This window comes from Pseudomassariella vexata (genome assembly GCF_002105095.1).
Source record: "Pseudomassariella vexata strain CBS 129021 chromosome Unknown BCR38scaffold_2, whole genome shotgun sequence".
NCBI lineage: Eukaryota > Fungi > Ascomycota > Sordariomycetes > Amphisphaeriales > Pseudomassariaceae > Pseudomassariella > Pseudomassariella vexata.
In genome coordinates, this window is record NW_024467957.1 from 1,795,561 (window position 1) to 1,820,358 (window position 24,798).

A 24,798-nucleotide genomic window follows, 5' to 3' on the forward strand; every position below is an offset into this window, starting at 1 on the left:
GTTTTTGGGGATATCCAAGACAAGGCGTTGTGCGTTCCTAATTTACTGTGTTAAGAGATGCTGGCAGCCTTGCGTGCAACCTCTCACACAGGCCTAGAAGCATAACGTTTGGCCGACCAGAAATGAACGATCTGTTATGCATTTTAATACGGAGTCACATCCACTACCTTTCATTGCGAACACTAACGTTGTATGTGGAAGCTCACAAAGTGCCACCTCCGCTTTAAATTCGAATGCTGAAGGTCACATACTTTGAATCTTTGGTGGCAATGTAAGTTAAAGGGGCATCGGTCAAGACAGACAGACGACCAAACGTTTCCAGCTCTTGTCATTCCTCATGTAGCATATCTGCAGGATTGCGAGAATGGAATCAAAAATGTTACCTCATCCGCTAGATAAACTTTGGATTCTCCATGGTCATTTCCACGACGATAGCTTCTACGAGCCGATGTGGAAAGGGCACCACCTGGGGTACTAAGAAGTACCTCAAAGTATCTGTCCAAAAAAGGCAATCTTCAAGTCTTTAAGTTGTGTCTACTACGTAGTAGTATGAAAGCGCCACCAATACAGGGGTCAATCCCATAGTACTCACGTAGTCCGGATTCGTCAACTGAACCCATGGGTTCCTACTGAAGCGCTGTGAATGACTCGCTGGTCCAGGTCTGGAGCATGAAGACAGTTAGGATCCGTCTAATGATTGTGAGATGGTGGTCATGCTGGTGTCAGAACATACGGGATGGATTGGACAGATTGATGGGCCATTCCTGGCATGTCAACAACCCTTTTGTTCTTGGGCCAGTCAAGGCGTCACGGCAAGTTTTGCACTTGTTTGTTATCACAGGCCAGCAAGGGCGAGAACTTGAGAGGCGCTAAAACTTCATACTCAACACGATAACCAAAGCTCAATGCTCATCTCAAACAATGAAACAAATCCCTGGCAGCTTCTACATTGTCATCCTTGGATATCTCCACCAGTAGCAACAAGCCCACCCTTGAAGAGTAAACTCAAGAGGTCCACTTGGGCAAAGCCCTGGAGTGGACAATCATTGCAACCATCAATCGACAGAGGGGCTTGCAACACCATGTCACGTCACGCATTGGCGACACCTCTCTGATTATCATCGCATACGTCGTCTTGGTTTAGACGGGGTGGGTGCAGGCATTCACTTGTTCTCTAGACCCGGCAAACCAACCAACCAACCGACCGTCCGGTCCACCACTCACACTCGTTTCTTTCAGGTCGGCATTAATCTTCTATTCATCATGGCTCTTCAACTGTCCTCAAGTGTGGAGGAAGTAGTCATGAAAGACTTATGGTTCAAGGCAAAAACGGTGACCACCAAGGCCTGGTCCCGCATCACCAGGCGAATGCGAGTTGCTGCCGCATGTCTGGTCGTCTTGTAAGCCATCTTTCCAACACGATACTATGATACCTTCCCATCTTCATTCGTACAAGCGACTTACGGTTGACAAACAGCATTTTTATGGTCTGGCTGTCACTCCCGACTATCCGGGCAGTTCCAGTACCTCAGATACACCTAGATTACCATGAGCCTGTGCAGTCACCATACAACGCGAGCAAGGTCGCCCTTCTCATCGAGAACCGAGTGAATCCCATCCTGGCGCCTCTCATGTTGCACTTCATGTCCGTCGTGCCGCCAGACTGGCGTTTTCGCTTCATGGGCTCGACTGAGTCGGTCAATTTCATTAACCAGTCCATGGCCATCCGGGAACAAGTCGCAGCCGGGAAACTGGACCTCACTTACATACCCTCGAACATGAGCACCGCCGGCCAAGAGATGATCAGCCGCTTCCTCACCACCCTGTGGCTTTACGAAACAGTATTGCAGCCCGCGGAGTGGCTCCTCGTCTTCCAGACCGACAGCATTCTGTGCGCCAACAGTCAGCAAACCCTCAACAACTACCTCGAATACGACTGGATCGGCGCGCCATGGAGCACCGGCGCCCGCTACGGAGGCAACGGCGGCCTATCCCTTCGCCGCGTCAGCTCCATCGTCCAGGTCCTCCGCGACCAAGTACGCGTCGACGGCTCCGAACCCGAGGACGTCTGGCTGGCCGAGCGACTCGGCCACCGACCCGGCGCCCGCATGGCGAACGGCACCGTCTCGCTCACCTTCAGCGGGGAAATGTTCTCGGGAAGCGGGGTCAAGATCAACAAGAAGCCGGGCAACAAGACGCTCGAGTTGGCGGGGCAGGGCGAGTACGTGAGCGGCATTGACGACTGGCGCGAGGGTTACTACGAGCCGATGGGGTATCACACCGGTGGCAGCGGCAGCACGCTACACAGCGGGATTTGGGGCACGCCGGCTATGCGGAAGCACATCTGGGACTACTGCCCTGAGGTCAAGATGACGCTTTCCATGGACGCGGCCAAGTTTGTGCCAGGAGACTGCAATGTAAATTGGAAGAGAGACTCCGTCGGATGGGAACAGATGGGGGCTATGGGCGAGGCAGGATCCGTGGGCCTCAGCGATCTGGGATACGGGACCGAGACCATCGACGGATTTGAGTATCCTCTCCTGCCGCCGGGTTTGGTGCCTTGGTGAGCGTGTAAGATGATGAAAAGGAGACAGTTAGGGGGGTTGTACCATTTGATGATATCCACGCGAACGATAAGAGAAAGGGAAAGTGCTTACAATGTATGAGTACAAAGCATGAATGGCGTTGGGGACTTATTTTTCAAGACGTCTTTCGGAAAAGGAGCTCGTTCTAGGAAGCCGTTCGTGGTATCTAGGTAGCCAACAAGTTGGGTAGATTTATGAATGGTGCTCCTCATGTTTGAAGTGAAAAGCGCATGAATCTGTTGCGGCTCTTCTGCCTGCAGCGACGTGGAACTATGTACGTGAGCTGAGCATCTAATACACACTGGGGGTGATATGCGAGGGATGTAGTACGAGTAAACTAATCTGGGTCATAGAACCATGCCAGGTTTCTGGTTGTCTCCAAATATGGAAATCCTCGATGTTATTCTAGTGACGGAGAAACGACACTTGGCCACAAGGCCAAGTTCAGGGCCCGCAAACTGATGAGTTGCCTCAGCGATCGGTTGTACATGCGCACAAGTACTTGCTGACTGTGGACCATCTGGCTGGTTCTGTTGGTCATTCTACAACATGGAATATGAATGGCATAGCCGTACTGAAGCAGGGAATGCCCTTAGACGTAGTGTTGCAGCGCGTTCGTACTGGCGACTCCATGTTATTACTACATTCGAGCTGGACGAAGTATGGTACTTGAAACAAGGCGTACGATGATTCTACTCGATGCCTAAATGGCTACCTTTCAAGTAGATATGCGCCATCACCTCTAGACAACTCTGGCTAAAATAGAATAGAGAGTTTGCGAGAATGTTTGGGTATATGGACCATTATTTGGAGGGACAATCAATGGTGGGTTGATCACACCCTGAAATTTATGGAGGTGACACGAGTCACTACAGTACACTTGGAATTCAGAGTTTGTTGAAGAACGCCGACATGTCTATTACAGCAAAAATGACCATGCACGTGTCCTCTTGGGATTGCGTTCAAGTATTATAGGATAGAACAATGACTTGTGGATTTCGATGTAGATGTTGTTGCGGCAGGTCGGTCTTTGGGTTTGGCAAGCAGGCAAACAAAGGCGACAGGGATTGGTTTCGGTGGCTCTACCCCAGACTCAAAGAGCGCTGTTTGTGGTCGCAACCTCCGCTGTGAGGGAGGCGGCACGCTAATTGAAATTTCGAGATATCTGGCCTCGGGACGCCCCAATCGTCATTCTTAGGTACCTACCTTAACAGGACTATTTGCGCTGGCCCTGCTGACATTCATCTTGAATCTTAAACAATGACATAAGGATCATGTCTTTCGATTATTGCAGCTAACATTTGACATCTTTGTTTTGCGCAGTACTTGCGACTGTATTATTCCACCAGACGAGCTTCCAATTACCCTAACGCGCCCATAACACCACCGTTTAATCCGAGCTGGTTCATCGCAGTACGCCCAGTTGATTTCCACCGGAACCACGATCATACACCGGTTGGGAGCCGGCGCAGTCCGCGAATCCACGAAGTAGGACCATCGACGCGATGTCGCCAATACGAAGCGCCAGCATCGCCCTCTCGTGCCCTTTGTGGGCTTGCGACTTCGACGATTCCAATCACTTGATCGTGGGTGGCGGTGGCGGCGCTGGGAAACACGGAGTCGGGAACAAAATTGTAGGTCGTGCTCATCGGTCGGGTCCTTAATCGTCGACGCTCATTTCGGCTCCGTGGGACTAACGCGGCATCGCATTGCTACAGACCCTTCTCGATGTTTCAGATGAGTCGGAAATCGTCAATGCCGGCGACATCGAACTAAGTAAAAACGAAGACAACGTACAGACGCTCGCCGTCGGCCCCCGGAAGGACAGAAACTTGACCGTCTTTGCCGGAGTGAACAGCAGCGTGGAGGAGCTGAGAAAGGGAAACAACCAACATTTCCGCGTTTTCGGCGTTGCTCTGCCGGGGAGGTCGGCCAAGAGTGGCGGTGTGAGCGGCAAATTCTCCGAACTCGCCCGCGAATCTCTTTTCTCCCACAAAGACGAAAGTACATACCAACGACTCCTCCGGCTATCACAGCCGTTCGACGGCGTGGCACAGCTGGGCGCCATCGCAACAGGCCTGGCTAAGGACCATCAGATCATTCTATTCGATGTTCCGGCCACCGGCGCCTCAAGGTGGAAGTCTCGGGGCAGCCTGGACATTCCCAAGGAAGCCATGGACTTGGACGTTGTCCAAACGGGAACCAATACCTACCAGTTGGCGTATTGCGACCACTTCGATATTTTTACGGTAGATGTCTCCAAGACCGAGATATCGGAACCAAGATGTGTCTATACCATGGGCGGGGAAGCGGGCAGACGTCCCATGTTCAGATCGATACGATACCTGACCCCCGGCTTTCTGATTGCAGTTGCCAACAATGCTGATCGAAAGGGGGTTTCTTTGCATGGATATCGCCTGCCAACAAAGGAACAGGAGAATGCTCGCTTGGCTGTCGTCAAGCAACTACCCAAGGCTGTCACTCAGGCGACGGGGATGGCAGTCCGAAATTTAACACCACTTTCCGCGCCGGCTGAAAAGCACGCTGACGCGCAGTATGTTATTGCCGTCGCTAGCAATGATTCCACCATATCTGTGTATACTGTGGAACACAAAACTTCGGCGTCTATCGAGCTTCTGGCCAACCTCGAGCGCGTCGAAACCATCAAGTCGGTGCATGATCAAATGATTACGGGCCTTTCCTTCTCAAGCTTTGTGCCGCCCACTTCCCCCAGGCCGCCTACAGAACTGTCTCTGAAGCTCGCAAGCGTATCAATGTCCAATACCGCAGTAGTGCACAGTATACCATTGAAGAAGTACATCGATAAGTCTTCCCCTACCCGGAGGGGCGGCCCTCCGAAACCGGCTCGTTATGTGGTTGCCCTCAACGGCGAACGAGAGTCCCCCCTTACCATAGTGATTCTGGTGTCACTCATGTTCATCGTCATGGCCCTCGTTGGCCAGGTTATCGTGGAGGCAATGGGTCTTGGGCAACCTGTTCTTGGCACGAATCGATATCTGCCTGTGAGATGGACAGTGCCTGTCCGCCACGGGCCCGTTGTTGGATCGAAGTTCTTGGGTGACCTACTCACAGACATCAAGCCGGAGCAGCGTGATCAGGTGGTTGTTCGACACGACGAAACCGGTCAGCTTGCGGTGGATGTACACAACGAAGAAACACACGGGCCCGCTATGCAATGGGACCAGCTTGATTCCGAGGACCAGCAGCTGTGGAAAGAGCGCCTCAAGAACAAGGGTCAATGGGCCGAACACATGGGCGAGACGGTGTTAACGGGTGTGATGTTTGGCGAGATTGGTGGTAATATCAACGCCATGATCGGTGAGGCACTATGATGATGGGGATAAACATATGGCATACTTGACTAGGCGCACCTGTTCTTCTGCCTAGCTGTGAAACACTAGAAATACTTGGACAATAGAAAAGTCCTTACTCGCCCTTCATTAACACCCCATAATGTTCGTCTTATTCCAGTTCAGGTTCAGTAAAATACACCCTTTACAGGTCACTATATTGCTTAGGGCGACTAATACGTTCCGACAGAGTCATACTCGAGGAGCAATTCGATGACATACTTTTGAAAACTGCTAAACTGTTCTCTCTATTAAGCATTTACGTTCCTGATGCACCCCAGAGGTATAGCCAGGATGGGTAACCCATAGTCCAAGGAAATAGTAAGTGCCGCAAGACCCCAAACGATACGACATACAAAGACCCGTGTAGAGTTTTAGATGGTCGAAGACACTCCCCGTATCCTCTTGTCTAGAATGTACAATTCTTATTCCATAGTAACCAGCGGTGAAGATATTCCGAGTTCGCGACAAGCAAAAGGGGGCCGCGGTAGAATTGGGGACATGACCTCAAATCAACTGGTACAATTATGCACGTTGAATATGCCACCGAATGCCAAGCGTATTCAACTCGAACCCTTCTCACCCTGCAAGGGTACGATATTTCAAGATCGCAAGCAAGTGGTAATATTGTGCATACATAACATTGGTATCTAGTGTTGTGCATAAAAACATGTAGGTGCCAATTGTCCGTGGACTGGCTCTGTCTACTTAAGTAGCAACCGCTTTCCCAGCCCAGCTGTCCGTCCCATTGAATTACGCCAAACCATGCAATACGTAAAGTCAGTCGCGCGATACTTCGCACTTGATGAGGCCGTTGGGTCCAGACTGAGGGATGTACACTTCGGCGTCTTTGCCCGTGTTCTTGATGCCGTTGTGCCATGACAGATCTGCAGACTATCTTAGTAAAAGGTTTCAATGCAAGTTGGATAGGGTCTACTGGCAACTTACCGTGCTCAAAGTAGTGCTTATTCGGCAACTCATAGGTAACCGCAGCAGTTTCGGGGGCCGCCTCGAGGATCTGCTCACACATCTTGTACATGGTGTTCTGAACCGAGGGGCTGTTCTCTTCGGCAAAAGTCTTCATGGTGATGTTCCGCGCGTCCGCAAACGCCTTGTCGAACATGGCCACCTTGTCCTTCACGGCGGCCAGGTTGGGCAGCGTCTTCCACTTCCAGGCGGCGTCCACAGACGTGGACAGGATGCGATCCCAGGTCTCGGGCAGCGTGGTGAACTCATCCCTTACGAAGCCGTAGAACATGGATCCCGTGCTCTTCAGAACCAGCAAGTCCGCGATGGCGCTCTTGATGTCGATGCCCTCCCGCGTCACGCGAACCGTGACCTTGCGCTTGTCGTCGCCATCGCGGTAGAAGCTGTGGGGGTGCGGCTTGCCGTCAATGGACATGTGCGTCCAGCGGAAGAGGCTGATGTCGACGTTGGCGACAGAGATGTGCGGGTACTTGTCCAGGAAGTGCTGGCCTAGGGTGCTGGCAAACAGCTCCGGCGGGTTTACGGGGAGCTCCTTGGCCTTGATGTAGATGGTGTTCTTGATGGAGTCGGTCGCTACGACGGGGCCGTTGTCCGCCACCGTGTAGGACTCTTCGATCTGACCCTCTAGCAGACAGCAAACCATCATCTCCGTCACTGTGTGCACACCATCCTCGGCCCTGTCCACCTTGCACACGCGGACATTGTCCTTGCCGTAGCGAGCCGCAGAAAGGCGGGGCATTGTGATGATGATTTCTTTTTAGAGTTTGAGTGTTGTGTTTGGGGTTACAGGGAAGGACTTGAATGGATAACCCGCTATGAGATTTATGAAGTAATGCCTTTGGGGCTAATAATTGAAGCTTATGTAGTGAATGTTCCAAGCTCTACTTGAATAGGATTTTGAGGGACGTGTGAGTGTGATGGATGTACTTAGAGGACGGGGAAGGAAGGACCAGAGAGAATGCAGCTGACGAAACGGCAGTTGGTGATGAGCATCCAAGAAGCAAAAGATGCATGAAGCAAGGAGACGTTGGGTTTTATATGTGTCATCTCAGACAATTTAGTAGATGCAAGGTCGTCTAGAAATAGCTCGACTTCCAGCTTCGGGTAGCGCCTCGTTCGTTTTCCACGTCGCGGTGTCCCGCTGGTCACCGAAAACCCTCCTATAAACGCACCGTATAAGCCTGGCCGCGCCGGCGATGAGAGCTAGCGGATAGCAATGGCATACGGAGTCCGCCGACTTCAGTGGTGATGGCGGCCCACATAGCTAAGCCAAGCAGGGGAAGCCCCTAGATCCAAGCTGTCAAAAGGACGCATCCGCGGGTCACGAATTTTTGCGGCCCTCTGCAAGTTTTTCGAAAATATTCTGCCAAATTTCGTGGAAAATTCTGCCGCAACTCGGGGGGAAAATAATGCAAGATGCATTGGGTTCTCGTCAGCCTGATCTCAAAAGGTCGAGGCTTCTCGTATACAGGTAGGTCCGGCAGATGGTTTTCAAGTTCGGAGCAGGCCAGCTGATGACGGCCAGCGGCGACGGTGGAGGGGGGGCAACGCTGGATGGTTGAATGCGGGGGTTCATTCCGATAGGGCCTCACCCTGGAGCGATCATGACTTGATATCGAGAACGAATCATACGACTCTATTAGTCTAGGGTCTGGTTTAAAAGTAGCAGATCCAGATGGCTGGCCATATTATCTCCGCTGGACTCACTTGTCTTTTCTTCACGGCTGCAAGATCAGACACATGTCTGGTGCTCCAATTGCCCAAGCTTTGACATAGCTCCTGATCTCAAGAATCATTGTTAAACTGTAACTCAAGACAATGCGATGCTGTTTGAAGTCTCTCGACATTGATGGATATACAGGCAAAGCATCTGACTAGGTTAACTACTTTGAGATAATCAGGACCCCGACGTCCACAAGGGAACCAGCAGGTGAAGAAGGTCTGCCTCAATATCATGCTGTTGATAATGCCAAGCACTGCCAGCGCTGATCAAGCTGCGGCTAGATCTGGACATTGGTACAAACACCGACAGGGGCTATAGATGGGAATAGACATCTGATAATCTGACCTCTGCCTTCCTGAAGATCAAGTAGCGCGTAAAGTTGCCAGTTATGCTATGGCTTGAAGCAGAGTAACCTAGCGACTTACTATGCTCTTAGACCTATGAGCTACGGATAGATAGGTACGAAGTGAACTCCTAAGGAAACTTAGAAGTTCCGAGTTGGAGTATTGCCTTACCCCCCTCCTCACCCCCCCTTTGGGCCTTTTGGGCTGTTGGCGAAGCTGCAAGACCATGCCCAAAGTGTGCCCCCTGTCGCGCTGCTTCTTGGCATTCGATAGCACAGATCCCATCCACATCGATGCTGAGATAACTACAACCTCACCATCCCTGATGATGACAATGTCTAGCCCATCGCAGACGACATTCGCTGTTGCATTCACAAACAACTTTAGTATGATCAATCGTCTTTGAGCCCGAACCGACTTGCGAGAACCGGAGGTGGTCTGTCGGCACCGAGCCCACTGACGACAGCAGCAGCAGCGGGTGCAGCAGCAGGTGCGTGAGGTATCCCACCCACTCCTTTTGATACGTCAAACACCTGTCGCCTTGGATACTTTGTGGCAGTTCAGTATTCGCAGCCTTGGCGGCAGCGAATCCTTCCAACCCTTTGACCGACCGAACCCACCAGCCGCGGCTCCTAACCGATAAATTCCTTCGACATTACTGTGCGGGTGAATGACGACAAACAACGATCCAAGAACCGACTCGAGCGCTTCAGTGGCACACTTACGCACGCCAACCGATTCTCAGCGAAATCCCAACCCTCCCAACGCCGCAACCAAAGCAGAGGCTGCAGTTGCTGCTGGAAGTTTGTTTTTCTTCACACCGTGACAGATTGAGATCATAATCACTGCGTCCTTGTGGGGCCCAAGAGTGATTGACGATAAGCCGCTCCATTCGGTGACTTCGATTACCCAGCGCTGCTGCTGCTGCTGCTGCTGCTACTACCACGGCACGACCATCTCTCCCGGCCCTGAACGACGAACCTATCCGAACACTATACCGAGCTGCCCAACTGGGACGTCTACGTAAGAGCTTCAGAACAAGTTTAGAGGAAGGACTACGTAGGTCATTGAAACTGTATTTGCAGGTGCAACTACGAAAAAGTCCACCAGTGTCAAACAGAGGCTCAGTGTCTGCTATTGGAGGCGCGAGTTATTTAGCCATCCGTTACTATCATCTGCTCTGTGCGATTAGAATCCCAAATTGCGGGCTTGTACTCCTGGTGTTTTCTGTTAAAGTCATCCTTTATCACTCTCACCACCTTGAGCTCAGGTTATCTATGCGATTCTTTGTCGAATGAGCCGCTCGCGGGAATTGTCCCAGACGGTGGACATTGGGGTGGGACAGCCATCATGCTGAGCACTTCTGCAAACCCGACTCAGAAGTCGCTCGCCCCGCAACCAGGCGCATCCACCAATGCTTCGGTCACAACATCCCGCACAAGCCTCGAACGTGAAGGACTCCGTCCACCTGCCTCAACAGATGGGGGACGCAACTTGTCCGCCTCGGCGGCGGTATCGTTTGCACCACGCGGTTCTTCTCTCAACCCTTCGCCAGTACCCGGAAGCTTCAGTTCCGATCTTCGCAGTCAGATGACGGCGTCAAGAGCAGGGTCCAGGGCGGACGTGTACAACTTGGAGAAATTGGACGAGGAAAGCCTGTCTGCGGCAGAGCAGGCGCTGAACGAACTCAAGGAATCCCTCAACCGCGAAATGAAGATCAAGGAGGGCAGCGAGAATCTTCTAGAAGCACTGAATGTGAAGAAGGCAAAGCAGACCAAGGACCAACGACAGCGGGTTGAGGCCGAGTTAAACTTGTCCAACCACAAGATCAAGGAGCTACGGCAGAAGATCACTGATGCACAACGGGCAAGAGCCCCTCCACCGGCTACGCCAACAAGACAACGGCCTGAGGCTGCGACGCAGAACAGTGGCCTGAGATCGCCCCCGAGCGCTTCCAGGAGCCGGGCAGGGTCGGACTTTGAGGATCCCGTGGAGCAGTCCCCGACCTTTGCGCTCGCCGAGATCTTGCAGGCGCTCGAGGTTGAGGGACTAACACCCGAGTACTACGTGGGCCGTGCAAATAGCTTGGTCGATCTATTCAAGAGACATCCTACACTGAAGTATGACCTGGTGTGGTCAGTCTTTGGCGATCGGATGCAGGTCATGCTCTTGAGTGATAGTAGGGAAGTAGTGGCTGCCGGGTACCGCATGATACGCTACGCCATTTCAGACGTCTCCTCCCTCAAGAAGATACGTAGCCTAAACACGGATTATATGGTGGTCGTGTCATTAGCTAAGGATCGAAAGGCCGATGTTGAACGAGAGCAAGCCCTGAAATTTGTCCGTGCTTTCCTGGACGTCAAAGACGGGGTTCGGGAAGTGTCCAGAGCAGTCGTAAGGACCATCGCCGCAGTTGCTGAACATGCCGAAGACAGGTTGCGACCCATCTGCATTGAGACACTTGCCGAAATACTGCTCAGAGATGCAGCATTGCTGACATCTTGTGGGGGTTTGACACCTCTGTCAGAGGCCCTAGCTGAAGGTACATACAAGGCCCCAGAATCACTAGCATCTGCTTTACTGTACTTGCTCGATCGGCCTCAGACGCGGAAGTATTTACGCTCCGGCTGTGAATTGGAGGTTCTGTTCATCGCTTTTACCGACGTCCTTTTCTCATACGAGAACGTCGTGAAGCAGAATTCGAAAGCAATTGCGGCCTCATTGAAGTCATGGTCTGGTCTAATGACTCTGTCCATGTATAACTTCAGAGCGGTTAGGTCCCTTGTCTCGAGCCTGATGTTACCAAACCCGGCGATTCGAGAAACGGTCATCGATCTGCTTTTTACACTGCTTCGAATCAAGCCACCAGCCTGGGCCACGTCGTTCCTGGCTGGGAGACGACTGACTACCTATGGGAGGGTAGCCACTCTGAAGTCCACAACAGTGGCGAAGGGCACTACGTTTTATGAAGATGACGGTGCAGAACATAGCTTTGTAGAACACTACACCGCCTTACTGTTGGCCATTTTCATCAGAGCTGGCATGTTGCCCAATTTGCTGCACGTGGCGCAGGACATGGACAACCCCCCTTTGAAGCGCAAGACGACCTTGCTCATTGGCGAAGTCCTGAAGTTGGCCAGTCGGCTGCTTCCCCCATCTTGGAGCGCCGAGCTTCAACTTCTACCTGAACTTTTCTCTGCTGCAGTGGAATTTCAGCACGATGGACGCTTCAATGCGACGGGTGTTGTTTATCAGATTAGCAGCGTCAGCCGTACGCTTTATCGGTCAGCTCCTTCCAGCTTTGCTGCCGGCAACATTCCGTCAAGCAGCACCTTAGAGCACCTTGGGTCCATTGAGGAAACGCCGAAGAACAGCACGCTGGTCAATACAGACGATGCAACATTCCGTCAACTTCTGATAGATTCGGGCGTCCTGAGCAGCTCGAATCCTCTGAAGTGGGATTGGGATGTCACACTCAAAATCATTGAAGGCCCTCTCATGAATGGTAAACGCCTAGAGGAAGCCATCAAAGCGTCCAAGTTCGTGAAGAGAACCGTGAGTTTTTTCAGGCCTTTTAAGTACAGGTTCTCGACATACAAGAGCACCCGAAATACACAGAAGTACGTCAGAGTTGGTTGCGCTCTCATGCACACACTCCTACAAACTCCAGAGGGGACCCGATACTTGGCCGACAACAAACTGCTGCGGCAAATTGCCGAGTGCCTGGCCCAGTGCGATCCAGTATGTGAACAATCACCCACTTCCGCCCTGGGCAACCGAGAAAAACTAACGTTCCCAAAGACCAGCGGTCTTACAGCGCAGTATCCGATGTTCTCTAAAGATCACCTCAGCGATACCCTATGTTCGGGTTACTTCCCCATGTTGGGGGTTCTCAGTGGTGATCCGAAGGGACTGCAAATGCTTGAGAGGTGGCGCATCTTCAACATGATGTATCACATTGTTGACCTCAAGCAGCGACCCGATCTTATCAAGCTGCTGTTGAGCAATTTTGACTATAGCCTGCAGGGGCACCCTCGAGTCCTGCTTTCCAAGGCATTGACAGCCGGTACGAAGGACATGCGCAGCCACGCCACAAACGTGCTTAGGAAGTACGCTACGAGGCAGCATGTGACTCCGTCGGGCCAGGTGGTCTCTGATTCCAAATGGGCCATACAGCTTCTGGTGACACAACTCTATGACCCTGAAGTGGAGGTATGTGCCACAGCGGTCAAGATCCTCGAAAAGGCTTGCAACAATAAGTACCTGCTTGAATACATTGTCGAGTGCCGCCCAGCGCTGGACCATCTGGGCGAGATAGGCGCCCCCCTGCTCCTGCGGTTCTTGTCTACCTCGATTGGATACCATTACCTCGATGGACTGGACTACATCAGCAACGAGATGGATGATTGGTTCCTCGGTCGTAATGACAACTACGTTGGGCTGATCGAAGCAAGTCTTGCTCGGTCATTTATTGACACCTCAGACGATCACCCAAATCGCCTCAGCATGTATGAGGATGACTTGGATGGGGATCATGACATCTTTGTCCCGCCTCACTTCTACCGAGAACTCACACGCACCAAGGAGGGCTGCAGGCTACTGGAGGGCAAAGGTCACTTCGAGGAATTTGCAACAACGGTTCGCGAGCATGGAATGCAATCAGAAGACCCAGAGATCATGACCAAAGTCAAGGGATGTCTGTGGGCCGTGGGTAATGTCGGATCCATGGAGCTTGGAGCACCCTTCCTGGAATCCAGTGACGTTGTCGAGCACATAGTCAAAATTGCAGAGACACACGAGGTGATGAGCTTGCGCGGTACCGCCTTTTTCGTGCTCGGCCTCATCTCCAGGTCGGTGCATGGGCTCGAAATCCTCTCGGAGCATGGTTGGGATTCCAATTGCACTCCCTTGGGCATCTCGCTCGGCTTTTGTCTGCCGATGAATCTCTCTAAATTCTTCTCTTTCAAACCTTGGAAGCACGAGACCGTTGCCTCTGTTGCACTTCCTGATACTCAAAAAACCGTCGTGCCACCACCACCGCCAGTGATGAGAGATGCAGATGAAACCAACCAGAGGATACTGGAGCTCATGGTGGAGATGGGCAACATGGTGCTCTACAAGAAGGCGAAGATGGAGTTGATGATGCTGAGACAAAAGAAGGCCCCTGGCTTCAGGCAGCCAGCCCTGTTCCGAAAAGTCTTCTCACTCCTGGAAAACCATCACTACCGTCTAGGCGACCGACACATGGTTTTCGAGTTGTTCGACAAGAGCGTGCTCAGGCAGATAGTCTATGGCGACGACAGTGAGGATGAAGTCGAAAGCAGCTCGGGGGACGAACAGAGGACGGAGCGGCAGAGGAGCATCAGTGATCCGTCCGAGGTGGACAAGTTCATGGCAAAAATGCCCAAGGGCTCGATCTAAGACAAGAGGGATCTTGTCGAATCAGGATACGACGATGCGCAGCCTCCAAAAGGGGGTCCCTTCAATTGTAACAGTAGCGCCAGATGACACAGGAAAGGGGAAAGAGAGGGGCCTTGATCTAGCTTTGCATATATAGTCGTCCAGGTGGGCGAAGGCTGCGGACAGCCGGCGTTTGAGAGAGAGAGAGAGAGAGAGAGAAAGAGATTCGAGGTCTGCATGTACAATGACCCTTTGGGTTACGGTTGGTCGGGGATCGTGGACGGCCAAGGCAAAACACCCCTTCTCGTCATCTGCATAGGCGTTAGAGGCTTATTTGTGTAGTCTTCTTTCAGGTTGAAGGGAGTTCTGCGGTTACGTGAAAAGTTGGGAAGCACTAGGCTTGAAATATACCACAAGTACTGAAGTACTCTCTCTCTGATGTCCAATCCGTTTTCAGGTCTTACGCTGTTGGTGGCCGCATTGAATCATGGCCTCTATGGTCCATGCATTCTGCCTATCCGCCCGAATGAGAAGAGAGTTGAAGTTTTCCAACACCAGTGTCTCTGTTCATGCCATTGATGTATGCCCCAACCCCACTTTTTTCTTGGAGATGCAGCTCACAGCAATAGTCATGCGAGACCTTCAACGTGTCTCGCTATTCTGGGGCAGGTCGTAATAGTCTAACTGGTATTCTATGGCTGTACAGGGCAATCTGATTGGATGCTCTGTGAAGTCGTTTGACACCCACTATAATTACTGGAGCCAACCGCGTAACGCCGAAAAGCAGAACGTCTCCAGCCAGGTACCCGTACCGAATTCGTACGGATATATCAGGTGAATTTCAAGAACAGGAAATCCCGCCCAGACTCCAGCCTTTGTAACACGAACATAAGTCCGGCAAAATGGCTCGCGGTACAGTCTTGGTCATTGCTGGGTCTGATAGCTCGGGCGGAGCGTAAGTTTTGGTCCAGTGAATGGGAGTACCTACCTGCAGGTCGTCAGTCGGGGATTACTAGCCGCCTACCCTGGCAATTAAGCGCTGACTGCTTGGTGATGATAGTGGCTTGGAAGCAGACCAGAAGGTCATTGCCGCCCATGGATGCTATGCTATGACGGCCACGACGGCTCTGACGGCGCAGAACACATCGGGAGTCGACGGCATCTATCAGATACCGCCCGAGTTTGTGCGGAAGCAGATAGATGCCGTGTTCAAGGATATTGTGCCTGATGTCATCAAGACTGGTAAGTTAGACTACCAATACTTGGGAGACTAGCATGATAACTGGATAAGTAATAGGCATGCTAGGTTCAGCGGCGACTATTGAGATGCTGGCCAAAGCATTCACCGATTACAAGATCAACATGCCCCGAGTAGTCTTGGATCCCGTCAGTATAGAAGAGCACATTGCCGGTCTATTTGGTCTCTGATAATGTCCCAGGTCATGGTCGCAACAACAGGTGCTCAACTTCTCCCTGCGGATGCCGTCAAAGACATACGGATCCTGTTGCTGCCACAAACTTTTCTCGCGACCCCCAACATCCCCGAGGCCAAGCTCCTGCTGGCCGAAGTGGGCAAAGAACCAGTCGACGTGCAGAGCATCGCTGATCTGGACCGCCTCGCACGCCGCTTGCAGGAGCTGGGCCCTCGCTGGGTGCTCGTCAAGGGCGGGCATGTGCCGTTCAAACAGGACGGCACCGTGGCGCGGACCACGGAGGAAAGGGAGATGATTGTGGATGTGCTATTTGGCGAAGGAAAAATCACTAGGATAGAGAGCCCGTACCAAGATTCGAAAAACACGCACGGGACGGGCTGCTCACTGGCTTCGGCTATTGCATCCAACCTGGCTATGGGGTTGGGGACGGAGCAGGCTGTCAGGGCGGCTTGTCGATATGTGGAGGCGGGCATCAAGACGGCGCCCGGGTATGGGAAGGGCAGCGGACCCTTGAACCACTTTCATTCTACTTATACGTTGCCGTTTGCACCGTAAGTTGATTTTGCGCTTGTTGAGGAAAAGGAAAATGCTAATGCGGATGTATAGTGGCCGTTTCATTGAATACCTTCTCGAACGACCAGATGTTGCCCCCGTGTGGCACCGATTCGTCAATCACGAGTTTGTGATGGGACTAGGTAATGGGAAGCTACCCCTGTATTCATTCAAGTACTACTTGATCCAGGACTACCTATATTTGGTCAGCCACTCTAATTGCCCAGCACCAGTTTGCTTATAAGCTAATATCTACACAAGACTCAATACGCGAGAGCATCCGCCCTAGCTTCATACAAGGCTAGGACCATGGACGACATAGCCGCAGCAAGTGCCCCCTTCCCACCCTTCTCCAACCTGTCAAGATCAATAATACCTCAGTACTCATACCCCGTCCTCAGGGCGCAGCGATAGTATCTCACATCCACCGCGAGATGAGCCTCCACCTCACCTACTGCACCTCCTTCGGCATCTCCCGGTCCGATATCGAGCAGACGGAAGAGCACCAGGCCTGCACAGCTTACACGCGCTACGTCCTCGACGTCGGACAGTCGGAGGACTGGCTGGCCCTACAGATCGCCCTAGCCCCTTGCCTGCTTGGGTACGGCGCCATCGGCGAGATGCTACACGTCGATCCGGCTACCAAGGCCGAGCAAAATACTTACTGGCCTTGGATCCAGAATTATGTGGCCGAGGACTATGTCACGGCGGTCAGGACGGGGCGGGAGCTGATTGAGAGGCATGCGTTGGCGTTGAGTCCTAGTCGCGTGGATGAGCTGGTCAGGATTTTTGTGCATGCTACGGCTATGGAGATTGGGTTTTGGGAGATGGTCCCTTCGACATAGGGGTGAGGGAGAAACTCATGTTTGTTAGTGTCTATAGTGCTCAGGCTGTGTCCCCAATTTGCCCATGCGTAACCCTGCGAGCACCCGTGAGTTTTTCAGTCGAGTTGTCAGATTAGTTTACGACAGCGAGTTGGTGGAGACCTGGGTTGAGGCCCAACGTGTGTTGCTGTGTTGAATTCTTGGGGAACCACAACATACAAAGTAACAAGAGCCTCGGGAGAAATATCACACTATATATATGCACATGACTACCAGCTAGTGAATGATACAATGATCATGTATAAAGTAATCACAACTGACCCAAAAATACATGCAAAGTACTTGAGGAAGTTGCACTGAGAAGAGGCTTTGCGATTTCCTCAGTTCTAATTAAGATATACGCGAGGTATGGGATGGTGACCAATTTAGCACAGGCGTGGGATGCTGTTACCCCCGGGCGGCAGAAAGGGCGGGTGATAGCCCAGCTTGTCAGTGACATATGATAGATAGTTAGTTGGGTGCTAGCCTGATGCAGGGACGTGCGCACGGGCCCAAAGAAAAACCCGCCGACAGGCAGGTGGGCTCTTGCTGATTTTTTTGCCAGACCTTCTAAAAGTTTCATCACTTCACGTTTTCTCGCCCATTTCTCCATCCCATCAACCTTTCACCATTCCACCTTTCTTGTGTGATACTGCCATCAATTCTCACACATCCCTTCTTTTTTGCAGATATATCTGCTCTTTAATTACCGCCCGGCCTGATCTTTAGCTTTCAAAGGCTTAAAGACCGAACAGTCGCGCTGAGCGCTTCCCAACAGCTACATCACCCACGTAAACAAACAAAACCCAACGCAAACATCTCAAGATGTCTTACGGCGGCGGTTACGGCTCCCGTGGCGGCGGAGGGTACTCCAACGGCGGTGGTGGAGGCGGTGGCTATGATAAGTATGGCGGCGGTGGTGGTTATGGGTAAGTCGCATTGCCCTTCTATCCTAACCTCGTCCTTCTTTCCGTTCCCTATGCCACATGTTGAGCAGAGGGTACTAGCCCGCTACGTGGCATAATCAACTTGGATATATTTCATGTTTCGGGCACATCGCTGACCTGTTCATGTTACAGCGCGTCAAATGGTGGTGGCTACGGCGGAGGCGGAGGTGCTGGCGGCGATCGCATGTCTAACCTTGGTGCAGGCCTCCAGAAGCAAAGCTGGGGTATGTTATCCATCATTATTCCCATGTCGCCTACTTCATACTGATATTTCCCCTACAGACATGAGCGCTCTTCCCAAGTTCGAGAAGTCCTTCTACAAGGAGGATGAGGCTGTGGCCAACCGATCTCAGACCGAAGTCGATCGATTCCGACGGGACCACCAGATCGCTATCACCGGTACTGATGTTCCGAAGCCGGTTGAGACTTTCGACGAGGCCGGTTTCCCCCGCTACGTTATGGATGAGGTGAAGGCCCAAGGCTTCCCTGCTCCTACCGCCATTCAGTCTCAAGGATGGCCCATGGCTCTTTCGGGACGCGATGTCGTTGGTATTGCCGAGACAGGCTCAGGAAAGACCCTTACGTATTGTCTTCCTGCCATCGTTCACATCAACGCTCAACCTCTGCTGGCACCCGGGGATGGCCCCATCGTTCTTGTTCTTGCACCAACTCGTGAGTTGGCAGTCCAGATTCAGCAGGAAATTACCAAGTTCGGCAGATCTTCTCGCATCCGAAACACGTGTGTGTACGGAGGAGTTCCCCGTGGTCCTCAGATCCGTGATCTCACTAAGGGTGTCGAGGTCTGTATCGCGACTCCTGGGCGTCTTATTGACATGCTGGAGGGCGGCAAGACCAACCTGCGCCGTGTGACCTACCTTGTTCTTGACGAGGCCGACCGCATGCTTGACATGGGTTTCGAGCCCCAAATTCGCAAGATTATTGGCCAGATTCGACCTGACCGTCAGACTCTCATGTGGTCCGCCACTTGGCCCAAGGAAGTCCGAGCCTTAGCTTCCGAGTTCCAAACCAACTTCATCCAGGTCAATATTGGTTCCCTGGACCTTTCTGCCAACCACCGCATCACTCAAATTGTGGAGGTTGTCACAGAGGGCGAGAAGCGTGATCGCATGATTAAGCATCTTGAGAAGATCATGGATGACAAAGAGAACAAAGCCCTGATCTTCGTTGGTACCAAGCGTGTTGCCGATGAAATCACCCGATTCCTGCGCCAAGACGGTTGGCCCGCACTTTGTGAGTTGAATTTCCCCGTCTTCTAAGATAATACGACTGCTAACGTTTCTCAGCCATCCATGGCGACAAGCAGCAGAACGAGCGTGACTGGGTCCTTGACCAGTTTAAGACTAACAAGAGCCCAATCATGGTTGCCACAGACGTGGCTTCCCGTGGTATCGGTATGATTATTTGTCCCCCCACCCCCTTCTCCCCTCCCCCTCCCCTTCCCCCGTAGCAACCTTCCAGCAGCAGAGTTACATCCGCTGTGCTTTACTTCTCATGTATGTCTAGGGGCTCTCTCGACTGCGCACAAATGCCTGACTCTTCGTGCTCCGTGGTTCTCTCTTCCCTTGGATTGTTGGAATCCCTGGTATAGCTGTGTACGTACTGCTATACACTTGTTCCGCACTTGTACCGCGAGGAAAGCAAAGGTACAAGTGCGGAGTTGGCATCTCTTGATTCTATCAAGTTGTCTTCATGATTCCATCATCCCCGAGGGCCCGGACTGTGTTGAAACTGTTCCATCCTGGCATATTGACGCAACGGACAGCCCCATTCGAAAAGAAAGCACGGAACCAATATGCTTAGGCACCATCCGCTGGGACATGCTACAGAAACCTTGCTATCCTGAAGCTAACCTCTATGTAATCAAGATGTGCGAAACATTACTCATGTGATCAACTATGACTACCCGAACAACTCGGAGGATTATATCCATCGGATTGGCCGAACCGGTCGTGCTGGCTTGAAGGGCACGGCTATCACGCTCTTCACTACTGACAGTAAGTTCTCGCTCACCTTCCCGAGCCCAATTGGCACTAAGACAATCTGCAGACTCGAAGCAGGCTCGTGACTTGGTCAATGTTCTCCAAGAGGCCAAGCAGCAGGTTGATCCCAGACTTCACGAGATGGCCAGATACGGCGGCGGTGGAGGTGGCCGATTCGGTGGCCGAGGCTACGGAGGCCGTGGTGGTGGTCGAGGTAGGTCTCAACCCTTGACTGTGCTGCGTTGAATTTGTACTGACTTGAGTTGCACTAGGTGGTCGTGGAGGAGGCGGAGATGGCTCTAACAACATCCCTCTTGGCCGAAGTCGCTGGTAAACCAGTTGACCCGATACCTGTTGACCGATTCCTCATGACTAGTCCGGCACCCTGGCTAAAATTAACATCGCCGGTCTTACCTCGCACAGTTACAGGTATTCTGATCTAGCCAACAGTCCTAGACTGGGCTACTTCGGAGATGATGACGGTGCGATTCCACCCGCTTGGGGGATTCCCGATCGCGATAGCATTTTCTTCTGCACACGTGCAAAAGTCGGCGTTGAGGCTAGATGGTTTGGCCGTACATAGACATGGGTAATTGCCTTTTTTTCGCAGTGCATTTCATCGATGGATTGACTCCCATGAGTCTGTTAACTTACAATACTCGCAAAGGTTGCAGGGGGGCTATTTGCTAGACAAACCGAAAGGATACAAGACTGAGAGGATTGTACGCGTAACATTCTGATATACAAGCAGCAGATGATGGCATGGCAAAAGTGGATTTGGCAGGTTGGAGACTGAAGTCTACAGAGCACAAGGCGTGTCAACTACTACTTACTAGCTGACTCGTTGCAGATCTCGCAGATTGATGCCGGCTCATGAAACCAATCTAGTTTCTCGGTAGATACTTGTCCTTCTCGCCTTGCTTCCATTTGGGCGGCAAAGTTGCGATGCATGTAGTATAATTCATATACTTGACAAACATTTGTCTTATGGCAATAAGCATGTTGATGTTTGCATGCATACCATTGCTATGGCCATGATCCTCGGCTATTCCCAAAGCCGGCGATGGGCGCATGTTGATGTAGTTGACCAATATTATCCCCTTTAGCGGGCTGTCCCTCTACTTTACACTCATCCACGAACGTACTGCCGTATCGAGCCCGCATACCAATCTGAGACCGTCATCCACCATTTCACCTAGCCACAAACAGCAAGACACCGAGGAAGCAACTTTGGCAACAGCAAGTGCTTGGGAGCCCACTTATTCCAAGGGTTGAGATCATTACGTGTTCTGCCCTACGACCTGAGATTTGCCTCCCTTGCGGTCTACACACCGTTTCCAACATCTGCGTAGAATTTTGTGTCTAGTCTAGATTCTTGACAAAGATTTGTTAAAGATCTGCTTCATGAGGAGAGATTATGTGGGACTAGGGAGTTCTGTCTGATGTTCAGGCTGTCCCGCCTTTGTGGTTGGTCTATGGCTTGACCCTCGGAGGTTTGGGTCTCCAAATCCGCTTGTAGAGCCGTAATCCATAACCGGAATCGGCTGGACTTTGAAGCAAGACCACTGAACCCTTGTCTCATTGTGCTGTCGCAGTGTTTATTGAACACCCTTGGAAGGCTATCCCCCAAATACTTCCTGGTTACCCGAACTTCTCCAAGAACGCGATATCAAGGGGCTGCCTTGATCTCAGCGGGACGACAAAACAATCAATTGACAGCAAAACCCTGTGAGTGGGATTGAGAGCTTGACGACCCCGGGAGAAGTACTGCCAGACTCAGATGGTCATTTCCTAGGGACGTCGTGTCTGCGCTTTGTAGTCCGACTCAGGTTTGACGGACTCGGCTATTTCTGTGTGAGATGCAGCGTGTGCACGACGCGTAGAACAATGCTCGCATCTCTTTTTTGTGTTCTGGTGCTTCTGGCCAAGTTTATGGACCGCATGTTCGCGTTCGAGGCATCTAGTGTACTTAGTGGCGGCAGTTGGTCAAGTCCATCCTGCTCACGGCTGTACCCGTGAGCTTCAATTGGTTGTCACAAAGGCGTCATTATCTGCGTCGAGGATTTGTATCGGTCGATCCATCCATCAACCACTGCCATCTGTGGCCAGCATAAACCCAGGACTCCAGTATTCCCATTCGTCACATTGTTTATCGACCCACAGCATCCCTTCTCCCAAGAGGTCCTCCAGCACAGTCTGAGCTCTTGCCCTAATCCATTGAAGATTGATCATCAGCATGGATACGCTGACATATCCCAGAACCTGCGAAGCTTCCAGGACGGCACTCTGATCCGTGTTGAGTTCCTTGGGAACGGAGCGGATGTACGGTTTGTTGCCGACTTTGATGACAGAGTAGCTCGAGCCCAGAGGCTTCAGCGTGCCGACCGCACGCAGCACGTCGTCCTCGGTGATCTCGGGCGCGCCCTCCATACGGCCCCGCATCACCTTCTCCCTCAGCTCCTTGATACCGATGAGACCGCTATTCTCGGCCCGCGTGGCGCTGCACACCTCCACCACTCGCACGGCTAGCTCAAAGTAGAAATCGTTGACGGTGCGGCCCAGCAGTTGTGTCCATAAACTACTCCCCGCGCCGGCGGAGTTGCTCGAGGCCAGGGGGTCAACCCCAATGGCGGCGCACATGCGGGCGAACTGGGCGCGGAAGGACGGGTTTGACCGGATGTCCTTGGCGTGGGTTTGGGCGAATTGCTGAAGTAAGGACCGGAAGACAGACAGCTGGGTTTCTAGGGCCTGCGCATTGGTTGTTCGTAAAGAAGAGCCATGGGAGGCGAACTGGGCCGAGGTGAGACGGTAGCGGTCGAAGGCTGCAAGTCCTACGCCTTTGCGTGACATTGTGAGAGATGGAAAGAATTGAGGCGAGGAATATTAGCTTGTTGTCTTGCTCTATATATCTCTGAGCTTGAAGGTCATAAAGCCAGTCCGGAGCTGATGTGCTGTCAATACAAGCTCGTGACCTTTGTTGACTTGGGTAGAGTTGAGTGAAATATGAATGTTTCCTGTCATAATCAAGTGGTTGAAAGCCAAGTTTTTCACTTAGTAAGGCGTGATTGATATATGCTGACCTGAGTACTTCCACATGGTTCTCAAAGGAGAGCTGCGACCTTGATGTTAGCAAAGCGGGTCATATAAGCCCCGCTTTCCTCGGCCCCATCCAAGCTCACCTGAGCCCTGAATCGGACTAGCTTCCACTGAAGGGTTTGTGCCCTTCTTCGGCAAAAATCGAAAAATCGAGACTGCCGCAATTCAGCCGACCCTCTTTTCCGAGCAAAGATTGAAGCGAGTACTAACAGCCAGCCAGCCTTGGAGAGAGACCTTGCGAATAATCCCATCAGCCCTCACGACGACATACATCCCGCCGCAACCATGGCCTCCACACAGAGCGTTCAATGCTTCGGCAAAAAGAAGACGGCTACTGCTGTCGCACACTGCAAGGTCGGTTCCGCCCACATAAATTGAGGAACAGTAGGCAGATGGAGATGGAGAAAAAGATGCTGGCATGCCGGTGCTGGGGTTATGGACGTGCAAAAATGATGAATAGGACGGCACGCTGACGGAGTTCTGATTATAGTCTGGCGCCGGCCTGATCAAGGTCAACGGTCGCCCGCTCTCCCTGGTTCAGCCCGAGATCCTGCGATTCAAGGTACGAACAACCCCGATTTCCAGCATGCGAATCCCGTTTGTCCGGGTATCACCGACGATGCGGGTTCTCGAAATCCTGTACCCGCTCGATAATCAACAGCTTCACACTCAGCAACGAGTAACTAACCTCTAAAACCATAGGTCTACGAACCCCTCCTCGTCGTTGGCCTTGACAAGTTCGCCAACGTGGACATCCGCGTCCGTGTCACCGGTGGTGGCCACACATCCCAGATCTACGCCGTCCGCCAGGCCATCGCCAAGTCCCTGATCGCCTACTACCAGAAGTACGTCGATGAGCACAGCAAGAACGCCCTGAAGACTGCCCTCGTCCAGTTCGACCGCACGCTTCTCGTTGCTGATAACCGTCGTTGCGAGCCCAAGAAGTTCGGTGGTAAGGGTGCGCGCTCTCGATTCCAGAAGTCCTACCGTTAAACGGTCGGCGCCCATGGGGAGATGGATGGAACGGTTGGCCTCGTCTGAATGGCTGGACAGGCCGGTTTGGTGGCTTCTCGAGCGGTATCGGATGGCTATGGCGACTACTACCTGTGCGGTTGGTGGCTGTCGGCTGGATCACTGGAGTCAAAAAGAGGATCCTATGCAAGGGCTATACACGCTCTATATCGTCAATGCATTTTCACGGTTTGTAAGGGAATAGGCGAATGACACGTCAATATTTTCGACCAAGCATTTGAATCGAGCCCATGAAGCATTCGTTGTTGAGCCTGGAGTAAAGTTCTATCTCTGTCTTGAAGCTGTTTCACAGCAATAGGTCCGTCCATGAGGTCTCTACAGGGCTCCTCGTAGTCGGTCATCAGATCCCAAACCCCTGGGCTTGGCAAGGGTGGAAGTACTTTGCAATGTTCGGTTGGGCGGTTTGACCTTTGTGATGAAGTAGAATCAAGATTGCCAAGACAGATTGCTCCAATAAAACTAGGA

General features: G+C 52.1%; 7 protein-coding genes across 7 annotated transcripts; 5 read left to right on the forward strand and 2 right to left on the reverse strand.

Moving 5' to 3' along the window:
- Positions 1-1,263: 1,263 nt before the first annotated feature.
- Positions 1,264-2,567, forward strand: BCR38DRAFT_384612 (uncharacterized protein; the record flags this gene model as incomplete). Its single annotated transcript, XM_040857462.1, has 2 exons — positions 1,264-1,400; positions 1,478-2,567. The coding sequence occupies 2 exons, from the start codon at positions 1,264-1,266 to the stop codon at positions 2,565-2,567; spliced, it is 1,227 nt and encodes a 408-aa protein (XP_040719953.1).
- A 1,175-nt stretch (positions 2,568-3,742) lies between these two features.
- BCR38DRAFT_420729 (uncharacterized protein) lies at positions 3,743-6,172 on the forward strand. Its single transcript, XM_040859401.1, has 2 exons — positions 3,743-4,219; positions 4,304-6,172. The coding sequence occupies exons 1-2, from the start codon at positions 4,091-4,093 to the stop codon at positions 5,936-5,938; spliced, it is 1,764 nt and encodes a 587-aa protein (XP_040719954.1). The 5' UTR covers positions 3,743-4,090; the 3' UTR covers positions 5,939-6,172.
- Positions 6,173-6,736: 564 nt separating this feature from the next.
- On the reverse strand, positions 6,737-7,682 carry BCR38DRAFT_481157 (uncharacterized protein; the record flags this gene model as incomplete). The annotated part of the gene is made up of 2 exons (XM_040863348.1): positions 6,737-6,843; positions 6,905-7,682. 2 exons carry the CDS (start codon positions 7,680-7,682, stop codon positions 6,737-6,739), a joined length of 885 nt encoding a protein of 294 aa, XP_040719955.1.
- Positions 7,683-10,098: 2,416 nt separating this feature from the next.
- BCR38DRAFT_97435 (Rapamycin-insensitive companion of mTOR, N-term-domain-containing protein) lies at positions 10,099-14,640 on the forward strand. The gene is made up of 2 exons (XM_040865816.1): positions 10,099-12,751; positions 12,812-14,640. The coding sequence occupies exons 1-2, from the start codon at positions 10,361-10,363 to the stop codon at positions 14,429-14,431; spliced, it is 4,011 nt and encodes a 1,336-aa protein (XP_040719956.1). The 5' UTR covers positions 10,099-10,360; the 3' UTR covers positions 14,432-14,640.
- A 672-nt stretch (positions 14,641-15,312) lies between these two features.
- BCR38DRAFT_454898 (Phosphomethylpyrimidine kinase-domain-containing protein) lies at positions 15,313-20,539 on the forward strand (the record flags this gene model as incomplete). Its single annotated transcript, XM_040861742.1, has 14 exons — positions 15,313-15,365; positions 15,471-15,652; positions 15,708-15,796; positions 15,850-16,394; positions 16,450-16,600; positions 16,657-16,726; positions 16,777-17,225; positions 18,084-18,187; positions 18,338-18,429; positions 18,488-19,456; positions 19,510-19,617; positions 20,092-20,220; positions 20,273-20,419; positions 20,478-20,539. The coding sequence occupies 14 exons, from the start codon at positions 15,313-15,315 to the stop codon at positions 20,537-20,539; spliced, it is 3,150 nt and encodes a 1,049-aa protein (XP_040719957.1).
- Positions 20,540-22,290: 1,751 nt separating this feature from the next.
- BCR38DRAFT_481161 (EAP30/Vps36 family protein) lies at positions 22,291-23,055 on the reverse strand (the record flags this gene model as incomplete). Its single annotated transcript, XM_040863349.1, has 1 exon — positions 22,291-23,055. One exon carries the CDS (start codon positions 23,053-23,055, stop codon positions 22,291-22,293), a length of 765 nt encoding a protein of 254 aa, XP_040719958.1.
- A 531-nt stretch (positions 23,056-23,586) lies between these two features.
- Positions 23,587-24,294, forward strand: BCR38DRAFT_333262 (ribosomal protein S9; the record flags this gene model as incomplete). Its single annotated transcript, XM_040855207.1, has 3 exons — positions 23,587-23,655; positions 23,792-23,863; positions 24,004-24,294. The coding sequence occupies 3 exons, from the start codon at positions 23,587-23,589 to the stop codon at positions 24,292-24,294; spliced, it is 432 nt and encodes a 143-aa protein (XP_040719959.1).
- Between the last annotated feature and the right edge of the window lie 504 nt (positions 24,295-24,798).